Here is a 14906-nt window from a genome sequence, read left to right on the forward strand (position 1 = left end):
CATTTATGTTCTCATAGTACTAATATGAACAGCTAACAGATCTAATCTCCTCATCTACTTCAAAAGCACCAATTCTTCAGCCTCCTTTTATTGCAGTTGGTAATGCGTGTCCCCTGTCAGAAATAAATTCTAAATAAATAAATAACAAGTCAAATCTACAGGAGCCATTGTGATGGTAAGCTACTTAATCATTCGAGTAAAAAAATGTCATCATGGCTATAATTCACATGATGTAACATGACAGTTAAGATGTACTGTGGTAATTTGTAAGAGCTTTCAGTATTATTGAAGTATCAAAAATTTATATGGTTCACTTATTAAGTCAAATTGTTTCATTCATACAAAAAAAGGCTGATACTAAATCACAAAAGACCAAAGCATTACACTGGGGAAGAAAAAAAAAAGGCTTGTATGTTAAAACGATTTGTACATAGAGTTATGATTATTCTATTCAGTGAGTGGGAACATGGAGATAAGAAAAAGATAATAAATATCTGTGAAGCGGATGAAATCCTTTGCTTTTGTCACTTGCTAAAGCTTGGAGCATGTAAACTTAAAATTGGGATATTTGTTTGAGGAATGACAATGGGCTGACAGCATTGACGATATATGGAAAGGATTCTCCAGTGGACGTTAAGCTATTTCATCTATAAATTAGTCAATGGAAAATGTTTATTAACTGTTTGTGTTACACTTATGCATGTTTGTTTTCTATGGACACCTTAGAGGCATGAGTCCAATCTAACATTGATCTGGCCCCCACCATTAAATAATTCTGTAGAACAGTGGTGGTCTGACTCTCCGGAATCCTCTTAAGCAGCCATTTGACATGATCTACCGCCACATTTTTCTCTCTGCTATAGCCCCTTTAAGCTAATTATAGGGAATGCAGAATACCTACCTCCACCTATTTAATATTGATTCCAATCTATTTAAATCCCTATATAGCTCATTTAAAGCTACGGTTCTTTGGGAACGGAAGTTTGCATACAATTCACTGTAAAATTACAGTTACATTTTGAGGAAACCTCAAATATTCTATAATAACGTTGCAAGAGACCTTATGATTAAAAAAATGAATATAATGAATATAGTAATATATAGAAAATATCTCTCCCCAATACCACCCTGCTTCTCCTCTCTGCAAATCCCTCCATTGGCTCCCAATCTTCCACCGTATCCAATTCAAATTACTAACACTGACCTACAAAGCCATCCATAATCTGTCTCCTCCGTATATCTCTGAAGTAATCTCATGATACACTCCAAAACGCAATCTCCGATCCTCCCAAGATCTCCTTCTCTCCTCCTCTCTCATTCGCTCCTCATGCAACCGACTCAAAGACTTCTCCCGAGTATCCCCAATCTCCTGGAACTCACTGCCTCAACATGTCAGACTATCTACTACACTTGCAAACTTCAAACAGAACTTGAAAACTCACCTGTTTAGAAACGCCTATAACCTTCAATGACCTCACTGCTTCACCACCACCGTGCAGAGCTGCCGCCCCACCACCGTGTGGAGCTGCCGCCCCACCACCGTGCGGAGCTGCCGCCCCACCACCGTGCGGAGCTGCCGCCCCACCACCGTGCGAAGCTGCTGCCCCACCACCGTGCGGAGCTGCCGCCCAACCTACACCCCACCTACTGTCTCCTCCCCAAAATCCTATAGGATGCAAGGGCAGGGCCCTCTTCCCTCTGCACTAGTCTGTCTATTGTAACTTATATATGTATTCTGTATGTAACCCCCTTCTCATGTACAGCACCATGGAATCAATGGTGCTCTATAAATAAATAATAATGTGGATATGCATTACTGGTAAGAAAATACATATAAAAATTGAGATACTTAGCCAAGCTCGAACTGGCAAGATGGGAACAGGGCAATCCCTTGTGGGCCCCTGTGCTGCAGTAAGCAACTTACCCCCAATAGGAATAGTATTTTACCCCATTACATTATTCACATGTACAGAAAAAAGCAACATCTCATCATTCGCTCATCAAACTACCCAGTGCATTATTATATATAAGTACACATAAATGTGTGAAAGAGGCTTGCTGAACAGTGCGCCTGGCAGTCAGTGTTACTGGTAGGCCCTTGGCAGCTCAGCTTGACTCTGTACTTAGGATATAAAAAGAACAGTTTTATGTGCGCCCAACAGCCAATGTCAAGACGAATCTCTTGATGCCGAGTCCCAATCTACTCTAATGCCTCTCTTTGGTTAAATAAAACCTCCAATTTATTGGCAGATATGAATCTCAATGTTGGCTGTTGGGCTCACATAAAACTGGCCTTTTCCATATGCTAAGTATCTCAATTTTCTATGCATTTTCTGAGCAGCAATGCATGTTTATGTTCCGGCGGCACGGTGGTTCAGTGGTTAGCACTACAGTCTTGCAGCGCTGGGGTCCTGGGTTCGAACCCCACCAAAGACAACATCTGCAATGAGTTTGTATGTTCTCCCCGTGTTTGCGTGGGTTTCCTCCGGGTTCTCAGGTTTCCTTCCACACTCCAAAAACATACAGATAGGGAATTTAGATTGTGAGCCCCACTGGGGACAGTGTTCATGATGTATGTAAAGTGCTACAGAATATGTTATCACTATATAAAAATAAAGATTAATTATTATTATTTTTTATTATGTTCCTATATTTTTTGATAATATATCTTTGCATTTCAGAGAACAACTGTCTCTTTATTTGTTATAATATATTTAATGCTATATGTATATTTTATATGTATCTTTAATGTTTAAGTATACACCTGTTCACACTTGTGTGTTAGGAAGTCTTTCTACTCAATAAATAAATGTGATGATTTTTTTGTAATGGTAGCAAGAACACTTGGAGTTTTTCAATCACAGAGGAAACATTAAGAATGCATCAGCCATCTCACTATTTTTCTGTAACTCTCCACTTTGTAACTCTAACTATAATTTTTATACATTCAAGATGTTTTCATAAATTATATAAAAATGGCTGTGACTGCTGATCTTATAGGTCTGCAAGTAGTTTTATTTTTACTATAACAGGAATAGAATTATATTTTTTATTTTGGATTAAAAACTACCGTATATGCCGGCGTATAAGACGACTGGGCGTATAAGACGACCCCCAACTTCTGCCCTAAAAATATAGAATTTGGGATATACTCACTGTATAAGACTACCCCGCTCCCAAATGAAAAAAAGTCTGCTTTGATTGCAACATGTTAATTTTAATTCCGCGAGAGCCGTACAAGGGCCATTGACAGATCAATCGCTCCAATGTTCACTTAGTACAGCAAGGAATGCTCCTCCCTGCTGTATAAAGCCACAACTGGACTGAAACAATGGTACTACACTCTGCTACAAACAGACACACACAACTCTGCTACAAACAGACAAACACACACAACTCTGCTACAAACAGACAAACACACACAACTCTGCTACAAACAGACAAACACACACAACTCTGCTACATACAAACACACACAACTCTGCTACATACAGACAAACACACACACAACTCTGCTACATACAGACAAACACATACAACTCTGCTACATACAGACAAACACATACAACTCTGCTACATACAGACACACACAACTCTGCTACATACAGACAAACACACACAACTCTGCTACATACAGACAAACACACACACACAACTCTGCTACATACAGACAAACACATACAACTCTGCTACATACAGACAAACACATACAACTCTGCTACATACAGACAAACACATACAACTCTGCTACATACAGACAAATACACACAACTCTGCTGCTCTGTGGGGCCTGCACCCGCGGCTCGGCGGGTACAGCACCCGAGGCATCGGCGGGGGGGGATTGGCAGGGCATACATCTGGGGGGTTAGAAGCAGCTCACCGGGGCCCATAATGGGCACAAGTCCCCCTGTGTTAGATATCTCCCCTATAGTGCTGCCCATGGCCCCTATATAGATCGCACAAGTCCCCCTGTGTCAGATATCGCCCCCATAGTGCTGCCCATGGCCCCTATAGATCGCACAAGTCCCCCTGTGTCAGATATGGCCCCTAGGCTGCTGCCCAAAGTAAAATAAAACCCTCTTTCCTTATCTCCTCCAGCGCTGAGCTCCCTCCTGTCTGGCTCCGTGCTTCTGTTCTTCCACTTCCTGGTTCTCAGTGCGGTCATGTGATCGGCACAGCAGCCTGAGATCTCTGCCTGATCACAGTGGAAGCAGGGACACAGGGAGAAACGCTGCAGGGGTAAGTAAAGCTTTTTTATTTTAGAATGAGCAGCAGCCTGGGGGCCAAATCTAACACATGGGGGACATGTGCGATCACACTGGGACGCAGGCTCATAGAATATGCACCGCTGCTCCAGCCCCTCACTGCGTGCGATTTCAGCACCATTGGAGATGGACAGCGGCTGTGCATATTATATGAGCGGGTGCAGGAGATCAAAGGCTGCAGGCCGCAGCGTTCCCCTGTGCTCCAGAGCTGCTGCCCCCACCTCCCCTGGACGCTGCAGTGTACATACACACCCCCCCGTATATCCGGCGTATAAGACGACCCCCCACTGTAGCCATTATTTTAAGGGGGTAAAAAGTCGTCTTATACGCCAGTATATACGGTACTTGTCTTCTTGCTAGCTACAATGGTTTTGGTGCATCTTAACAAATTAAAGAACCTGGATACTCAATCAACTTGAATATAATGGAAATAATCATATTTTTTTTTCTTAAAAAGGGCTGTATTTATAGTACTTTAATATGGCTAAAGGTGTTCTAAAAATGGAATACAAGCTAAATCTTGCACCACTATTTTCTTGGACGTCTTATCTGCATACAATTCTATTCTACAATAAAAAAATGTAGAATGAAAACTATGGTTTCTAAAACAATTTACAGAAAATTTATGAATCAACTTGGCTAAAATTAATCCCAATTGCGTCTATACTCTAACTGGCATTATCATAAGTAGTCAGTAAATGAAGACAGATTATCATGAAAAAAACTTACTTTGTTGTGCAAATATGAATCTGGGGCTGACCAGTACATGATATCCAGTAGCCCTTGGGATCGTGCATCTTCTCTTTTAATACTTAGTTGCTGCGGGCCATCAAATTTATCCTTATTGGGTGCAACATTGATGTTACCTTCTAAATCGGTAAGGTACCAACCATTCATATCAACGATCTGGCAAAAAAAAACATTTGAATGTGTTTTGGTACATTGTTTATTTGTGGCCCTAAAAATGATATGCAAATTAATTATTATCTACTATTTATTTTATATCTTAATTATTCAACTGAAATGTGTCATGTTAGACTTTTATTGTTTGCTATGGTCATGTTTTCCTGTTCCATAAGTACACACTTTTACAAATGTAAAATTTTATTTTGGCTTAGTATACAGACACAGGCTTAAGAGGTTCTCCACTACCTTTAACATTGATAATCTTTAGGTCCAACCTAGGTCAGCCGGGGTCCAACACCTGCACCACCACCGATCAGCTGTTCTCAGTCCTGGCAGCTGGAAATGTTGAGCTCTGGAGTTGTCTCGTCAACTGATAGCGGCTGATTATTGCACCTCCACCTCACATTCAAATCAATAGAAGGCAGATGTACATTACCCAGCTGTGGCAACTATCAGAAGACGGGGCAGCTCCAGAGCTGAGCATTTCCGGCCACCCACTGACACAGAAAACAATTGGTATGTGAGTGTGTGGTGTATTGGATCCCAGCAGATCAGAAACTGATGATCTATCCTAAGTATACACCATCAATGTAAACTAAGTGGACAACCTATTTCAATATTCTGGACTGTACTTACAGTAAAAACATGATCTACAGTTTACCCAACTATCATGTACAATATATTATAAAGATAATTTAATGTAGCAAAATGCATTTGGGAATCAGCAATAACCAATTTGGGCAATCACTACTCCTGCAACTCTATAGCTTCTGCACTGAAAACATGAGTTTATATATTACATAAAATAATGTATCTATATAAAATGATGGCTAAAGTTATCTACAAGGTTCCATAATGTCATTTTGGTATTAAAAAGCAACATACAGTAAATATTTGTAGATTATTTAGTTTCAGTATACCAATAGTTTATTAATGTACTTACTTTGGTATACGTAAGCCTAGAATCAATGCAGATATTTGTGACTCCGGAACAAAAGCACTGATCACATCCGCTGGGATTGTCAAACTTAATGTTAAAGAAGCCATGTTTACATATATTACAGTTATCTCCCGCAACATTATCCTAAAAGAAAAAAAATCATGATAGCATGACAACATGTCTACAAGTTTCCAATTAATACTCTTCCAGCTTTCCTTAATTTTTAATTTGAGTTTACTCAATAATTGCAAACATCTGAAACAGATTCTGATTATTGTGAACCATGGTAAAATAAAAGCCTATTAATTTTACAATTTTTAGTGACATTTTTCTGCATGCAAATTTGAATAATTTTTTTAAGGCTGTGCGTACCAGTAAATTTACATATTGACATGCAGCTACCAAAACATCTCTGACATGTAAAGTTAAATCGTTGTTTTAGCAGCTTTATTAACCAACCCCTCAGATAATTTCACACTGTTTGGAGTGGGTACAAAAATGGCTTGTAATGCACTCAGAATTAACTAAAAAAAAACGTATTAATTTCTAATTTACACAACAGAAGCATTCAAAAGTTTACGGCCTAAAACTTAACTCTTATTAATATGAATGTAAAAACAAAATTCATATAAAATATAAGCTACAAGGTGTTGGGGGACAGAAAGAAACAGAATACACTTTAATACATAGGAGGTCTATTCACAAAATATTTGTTTAAAGTACTCAGTTTCCACCCCTATTAAAGTGCAATTTACTAAAGTGTGTCTCCTGAAGAAGTCTATGCGAAACATGCTTTGGTGCAGTGGGGGACAGAAGAAACAGCTGTTACACTATTCAAGGAAAGATACATATATATAGTATATAAACAAAAAACCACCAGTGGTCACACTAGGATAAAATACAAAAAGACCTTTATTGATCTGACGTAGACCTGTAGGTAAAAGGCAGGGGCCATGTATCCCTGTCAAACAGCAGATACAAAAACTATAAATATTAAGGATCTACCGCGCCTCTAAGATGAAAGCTAACAAGGTTGCTCGCAATAATGGGGTACTTTTTGGAATTTTTCCCTGATTGTTTTTAAAACGCGTAAACCGCACTGTGTGATCTTTTGATATATTTTTCTAATACATAAAACATTATTATTAATTTTTGCTGTCCATTTGGATATTACTAAATTATGAAGGACGGTTGGTCAATTATAGGTTTATTCTGTTAATTAGGGACCAGGGCTGTCTATTGAGACTACTTAACAATATGGATCTGTGGATTCTTAATTTAATTAATCAATAATGGGGTACTTGCCTGTAGGAATATATGTACTAACTGATTTAAAATGAAGCTGGCTTTGGTGGGTCAATGATAAAGGCTTTAACAGGAATCGTTCTGCAGAAAAAAACAAGAGGGGGGTAATTCAGGAGTCTATTATAGACAAGGGTGAGATGTTTGTATCTTATTAGTAATAAAAGGAATAATGGCACAATAACTGATAAGTGCTGATTATTTTGTGGGTGTTGTTGATATTTTGATTAGATGATGCAACTTATAGTTCTGGATAGAGAATAGTGAAAAGCTTATAGAACTAATCACATGTAAGGCTATAACAAAAAAAAAAAAAAAAAAAAAAGGGGCACATCCCTGAGGAAGAAGGCTCGCACGCCTGTGAAACTAGCTGGACTATTTTTTTCCAGCAGAGACTTCCATACGTCTGAGCATTGTGACGGCACCTGCTTTTCTGCATTTCGTGTCTGGTATCCAGGAATGCCTTTGGCTGAGGCCCTGGCTACCAACACATGCCTCCGCTCTCCATGCTACCTCCCTGGTCTGTGTTCTTGGCATCCTGCTGAGACCAGCTGACGTATTAACTCTCCACAGGCACTCACAACTTCATGCCGCAGTAATTGTAGACTTTCATTTTCAAGGGAGGCACTTCTACAAAGGCAAGCACTATTCTTATTATACCACAAGAATTGTAAACCCTTTTATTTTTTTTGCTGCAGCCTTACATGTAATTAGTTCTACAAGCTTCTCACTATTCTCTCTATCCAGGAGTATAAGTTATATTATCTAATCAAACTATCAACAGCACCCATAAAGTAATCAGCACTAGGGATGGGCAAGCATGCTCGCCGCTACTTGGTGCTTGCCCTAGCATCTCAGTACTCGGTATACTCGGCGAGCTCAGAGTACCGGCGAGATGCTCGGGCAGATGCTCGGCTCCCCCTCCCTGCATGTTGGAGCTCTTTACAGAGTCAGCCCACATGTAGGGATTGGCTGCCGCACACTGTAATTCCACAGCCATGTAGATTGTGGCATTACAGTGATTGGCTGGCCGCACAGCATCCTCAGTTCTATGACACCTGACTGCGCTGTGCTTGTCTCTGATCAACAGTCAGCTAGTGTAGAGGGAGGTGCTGGTGAGCTAGGGACAGATTTAGTGTGTGTCTTAGGTTGTGTAGGTACTTGGTGACGTGACGTTGCCGCTGTCTTTTGTTTAACCCTTTATTGGAGATTCTTAATGGCCGGGTCAAACTTGACCTGACATCAAGAATCTCAGGCTTTATACCAGCTGGTAAATCAAAGCTGGTATTAACCCCTTATTACCCAGCATGCCACCCGGCACCAGGGCCGCTGTAAGAGTTGGATACAGCGCTAGAAGACTTTCAGGTGTTTTGTGGTAATTATTCTAATTTTCTGAAATAATGACTTTTGGGTTTTTATTGGCTTTAACCCATAATTATCAACATTAACAGGAAAAAACACTTGAAATAGATCACTCTGTGTGTAATGATGCTATATATATGTGTTTCCCTTTTAGTATTGACTTACTTAAATGAATTAACTTTTGATGATTTTCTAATGCAATTTATTGCACTTGTATTTCTCCCACTGTTTGTGTGGGTTTCTTCCGAGTACTCTGGTTTCCTCTCACACTCCAAAAAAAAATACTGATAGGAAATTTAGGGACAGTGTTGCCAATGTATGTAAAATGCTGTTGAATTAATAGCGCCATATAAATGAATACATTTTTTTATTATTATTATTATTTTGTGTGTAACTATAGACTACTATGAAGGTGAAAAAGGATAAAGTGTCGAGTCCTATAATTAAAATCTTCATCTTTATTCAGCAAATTTTTAAAACATCATGATGGTTGAATTATAGTCTCAACATGTTCCAGGCAAGCATGCCCTTATGCACTGAGATGCATGCTTGCCTGAAACATGTATATATATATATATATATATATATATATAATTTCTGTTACTATGAAGGTGGTGTGAGACCGCTGAAACGCGCAGTCTGTTCATATCATTAGTACAACTATAGTCCATATACATATACTGTATATGGTAATTAGATTTTATGAAGATGGAATAAAGAAACTAATTTTTGATATACCTGGAGTATCTGATATTTCCACTGGAGAAAATCTTATTGTTGGACATTTTTCAAGTAAGTCTTTAAACTTTTATGCTCACATTTAAAGTACTTTGCAAGGACCATGTTTGGGAGCCATACATAATGTGAATACTTATGTTATTTTAGCACTTTACTTAATGTAATCTCCCACCAGGTCCATACATTTTTGCAACAACTTTTACTCTATAGCTCATTCTTATCAGCAGATACTACATTTTAGCAAATTACACTTTAATAGGAGTAGAAACTGTGTAGTTTAAACTGATATTTTGTGAATAGACCCTATGTATTAAAGTGTATTCTGTTTCCATCTGTGCTCCAACACCTTGTATATATGTACCTTCATATTAACAACAATTACATTTTAGGGCCTTACATTTTTGGATGTTTGTGTTGTTTAAAATGTTAAACTAGTTATGGCCAATACTTTATATAGTTTATGTGCATATGTTCAGACTTTTGAGTGTCCTTTGAATAATTTTAAGTTCCCAAAAAAGTCCAAGCGGTTTAAAGTAGTGAAATGACCATGCGTTAGGCATTTTTCACTTAAAAAACCCTTCATAGTTAACAATAGAAGTCAATGAAAATTCAAAAAAATTCCAAGTATACTCCTGGATGTCATTTGGAGCCTATTATGAATGTTGTTCCCCATTTTGCTCATTCCTTTTGGTCTTAAAAAGCCACCAAAAATGCTGAAAAGATGCCTCCAAAAAACACTTAAGAAAATGCCACCACCCCAGAAAGTTACCAAATCTATTCAGGAAATATCAAAAATATGCAACAAAAAAATAGGTTTCAGGGAAAAACGCCTGTTGAACCGCAATGGCATAAACCGCACTGAAATTGACCCTAGTTTTACTTTTTTCCATTTATCCATGTCTCTAATTTTATTGTTGCCATTTTTTGACAGCTAAAATACTTTTTACATTTTCTGAGCTGTATGAGGACTTTTCTTTGCGGAATGAGTTGCTTTTTACATAAGGAGTAGAGGAATTTTTTAGTCGGATGTTATCTTCAATTGCTTTTTATTCCAGTTATTTGGAAAGCAACAAAACACAGACATTCTGCCATTTTTATGGCATTCATTATATTTTTTTTTAAGTTTTTCAAATTTTTTTGTATATTTAACTATTTTGACTTTTTGTTACTTTCCATTTTCATACCACTTTGGGAACAGTGAACAAACTTGATCACTCATATACTGTATTACACTGGAATACTTATGCATTAGAGTGCATTATGGCTGTCAGCATAAGACTGTCAAAATGCATACTAATCCTCATACTAAAGTCCCAGTCACACTAAGCAACATCGCTAGCAACATCGCTGCTAACGAACAACTTTTGTGACGTAGCAGCGATGTTGCTAGTGATGTCGCTGTGTGTGACATCCAGCAACAACCTGGCCCCTGCTGTGAGGTCGTTGGTTGTTGCTGAATGTCCTGGGCCATTTTTTAGTTGTTGCTGTCCCGCTGTGAAGCACAGATCGCTGTGTGTGACAGCGAGACAGCAACAACTAATGTGCAGGCAGCAGGAGCCGGCTTCTGCGGAGGCTGGTAACCAATGTAAACATCTGGTAACCAAGAAGCCCTGTCCTTGGTTACCCGATATTTACCTTTGTTACCAGCCTCCGCCGCTCTCACTGTCAGTGCCGGCTCCTGCTCTGTGCACATGTAGCTGCAGCACACATCAGGTTAATTAACCCGATGTGTGCTGTAACTAGGAGAGCAGGGAGCCAGCGCTAAGCATTATGCGCTGTTCCTGCTCTGTGCACATGTAGCTGCAGCACACATCAGGTTAATTAACCCGATGTGTGCTGTAACTAGGAGAGCAAGGAGCCAGCGCTAAGCGGTGTGCGCTGCTCCCTGCTCTGTGCACATTTAGCTGCAGCACACATCAGGTTAATTACCTGGTTACCCGATATTTACCTTAGTTACCAAGCGCAGCATCTTCCACGCGGCGCTGGGGGCTTGTCACTGGTTGCTGGTGAGCTCACCAGCAACTTGTGTAGCGACGCTCCAGCGATCCCTGCCAGGTCAGGTTGCTGGTGGGATCGCTGGAGCGTCGCAGTGTGACATCTCACCAGCAACCTCCTAGCAACTTACCAGCGATCCCTATCGTTGTTGGGATCGCTGGTAAGTTGCTTAGTGTGACGGTACCTTAATAGCAGAGCTAATGAGGCCATTTGTAATAATGGGCTCTTTCCTACTGTGTGGCACAATGATGCCGCAGTTAACAAGGTTGGGTTTTCTCACTGATTACTTCTGTTTTTGTAAAGGTATTGCTGTTTATCAGGCTGCAGCTGCCCGAACAGCATGACAGTGGAATAAGGTTTATGACACAATTGGAATTGTAGGTGCTCAATAAGGGTTAAAATCGTCATTACATACAAGAGAACTTGGCACACCAAAATTGAATATAAGGACTTTATTATATAGGCAATCCAAATGTAATTTGTTGACCCCTTTATTTGGGTCTTTATCAGACACATAAGATCATTATGTAGGGATATGCCTTTAAGATGAGGATATTGTCAAAATGATTGTGAGATTTATAGATAAATCAGATTGCTGTTCTGTATAGATGTGCTGGCGCAGTATAGCAGGGCATCATAGAGCAGAAGGGCACCCTATATCACGCCACCACATTCATACAGAACAGTAATCTGATCTATCTATAAATCTCATGGTGATTTTGACAGTATCACCATTTTAAAGACATATCCCTACCCAAGATATGTCTTTAAAATGGTGATACTGTCAAAATCACCATGAGATTTATAGATAAATCAGATTGCTGTTCTGTATGGATGTGGTGGCGTGATATAGGGTGCCCTTCTGCTCTATGATGCCCTGCTATACTGCGCCAGCACATCTATACAAAACAGCAATCTGATTTATCTATAAATCTCACAATCATTTTGACAATATCCTCATCTTAAAGGTATATCCCTACATAATGATCTTATGTGTCTGAAAAAGACCCAAATATAGGGGTCAACAAATTACATTTTACATTTTTTGGATTGCCTATATAATAAAGTCCTTATATTCAATTTTGGTGTGCCAAGTTCTCTTGTATCGAACAGCATGACAGGTATATATTCTATAAAATGTTAAAGAACAAGCTCTCATGATATATATATATATATATATATATATATATATATATATATATATATATATATATATACATATATAAATACACAGTGCAGACCAAAAGTTTGGACACACATTCTCATCTCTAGAACAACTATTAAGAGGAGACTTTGTGCAGCAGGCCTTCATGGTAACATAGCTGCTAGGAAACCACTGCTAAAGACAGGCAATAAGCAGAAGAGACTTGTTTGGGCTAAAGAACACAAGGAATGGATATTAGACCAGTGGAAATCTGTGCTTTGGTCTGATGAGTCCAAATTTGAGATCTTTGGATCCAACCACCGTGTCTTTGTAGAAAAGGTGAACGAATGGACTCTACATGCCTGGTTCCCACCATGAAGCATGGAGGAGGAGGTGTGACGGTGTGGGGGTGCTTTGCTGGTGACACTGTTGGGGATTTATTCAACATTGAAGGCATACAGAACCAGCATGCCTACCACAGCATCTTGCAGCGGCATGCTATTCCATCTGGTTTGCGTTTAGTTGGACCATCATTTATTTTTCAAGAGGACAATCACCCCAAACACACCTCCAGGCTGTGTAAGGGCTATTTGACTAAGAAGGAGAGTGATGGCATGCTACGCCAGATGACCTGGCCTCCTCAGTCACCAGACCTGAACCCAATCGAGATGGTTTGGGGTGAGTTGGACCGCAGATTGAAGGCAAAAGGGCCAACAAGTGCTAAGCATTTCTGGGAACTCCTTCAAGACTGTTGGAAAACCATTTCCAGTGACTACCTCTTGAAGCTCATCAAGAGAATGCCAAGAGTGTGCAAAGCAGTAATCAAAGCAAAAGGTGGCTACTTTGAAGAACCAAGAATATAAGACATATTTTCAGTTGTTTCACACCTTTTTAAGTATTTCATTCCACATGTGTTAATTCATAGTTTTGATGTCTTCAATGTGAATCTACAATTTTTAGAGTCATGAAAATAAAGAAAACTCTTTGAATGAGGTGTGTCCAAACGTTTGGTCTGTACTGTATATATATATAAATATATATATATATATATATATATATATATATATGTGTATATGCATCATGAATAATTAAGGGGTTAAAGGATTAAACTATGATTGCTAACAGCAGAAAAGTTACTGACTTTCATCACCATAATTCTTGCATCAATGCTCTGTTAGTCCCTTCTAATTTTTTTTTTTTTTTTTGATGATGTCATGTTTAGTGTTTCCATGAAACCATTGCAGGCAATCAATGGCCTCACTGAGCTGGGGTTCTACGTTGAATTCCATCAGAGAAAATCAAAAATATAAACCAAAGTGGGAGGAGCCCACAAATGGTTAACAGCAACTCATAATTACAAATGAAAAGCCTGAGTAATCAATGAGCAAAATTGTTGATTTAAACAAATATTCATTTATAAATCCAAAGTGTTTCCCCACTGCTGGAGTTTTCGTTGTCTTAATCATATCTGTCGCTAACATTTTACATGCACTGGGGCACTTTGGAATTCTTCCCTGATCTCTTTGATTGCAAATCTGAATGGTTGTAACCAGTTAGTTTAAAGGGTGATTTACACGCAGCGACATCGCTAGCAATGTTGCTTGTGAAAGCACCTGCCCCCGTCGTTTGTGCGTCAAGGGCAAATTGCTGCCCGTGGCGCACAATATCGCTAGTACCCATCACACGGACTTACCTTCCTAGCGACGTCGCTGTGGGCGGCGAACAGCCTCTTTTCTAAGGGGGCAGTTTGTGTGGCGTCATAGCAACGTTACACGGCATGCGTCCAATAGAAGCGGAGGGGCGGAGAGCAGCCGCATGAAAGTCACGCCCACCTCGTTGCCGGAGGACGCAGGTGCGGTGTTGTTCGTCGTTCCTGGGGTGTCACACGTAGCAATGTGTGCTGCCTTACGAACAATGAACAACCTACGTCCAGAACAAGGAACGATATTTGGGAAATGGCGACGTGTCAACAATTAACGATTTGGCGAGTATTTTACATCGTTAGCAGTCCCTCGTACGTGTCACACGCAACGACGTCGCTAACGAGGCCGTATGTGCGTCACAAATTCCGTGACCCCAGCGACATCACGTTAGCGATGGTGTTGCGTGTAACGAGGCTTTAATGGTCACTCCTTTTGCCACTTGCTAAAGTTATGAGATCCTAAATATTTATAACATTCAAATCCCCAATGATAGCTCATATCTAATTAACATCTGCTTTACCAGGCCTGTGATAGATCTTTTACCACCCCCA

The 14906-nt window shown here is 39.6% G+C and overlaps 1 protein-coding gene across 6 annotated transcripts in view; it reads right to left on the minus strand.

Moving 5' to 3' along the window:
• LAMA2 (laminin subunit alpha 2) overlaps nucleotides 1-14906 on the minus strand; it is a 1231414-nt gene that overhangs the window by 742483 nt on the left and 474025 nt on the right. For all 6 annotated transcript variants that reach the window (XM_075339908.1, XM_075339907.1, XM_075339906.1 and 3 more), the window contains exons 11-12: nucleotides 6115-6255; nucleotides 4995-5171 (exon numbers count right to left, since the gene is read on the minus strand). In XM_075339908.1, coding sequence (XP_075196023.1) covers nucleotides 4995-5171; nucleotides 6115-6255 — 318 coding nt within the window. The remainder of the gene's footprint in view (nucleotides 1-4994; nucleotides 5172-6114; nucleotides 6256-14906) is intronic.

Source organism: Anomaloglossus baeobatrachus, chromosome 3, assembly GCF_048569485.1.
Source record: "Anomaloglossus baeobatrachus isolate aAnoBae1 chromosome 3, aAnoBae1.hap1, whole genome shotgun sequence".
Lineage (NCBI taxonomy): Eukaryota > Metazoa > Chordata > Amphibia > Anura > Aromobatidae > Anomaloglossus > Anomaloglossus baeobatrachus.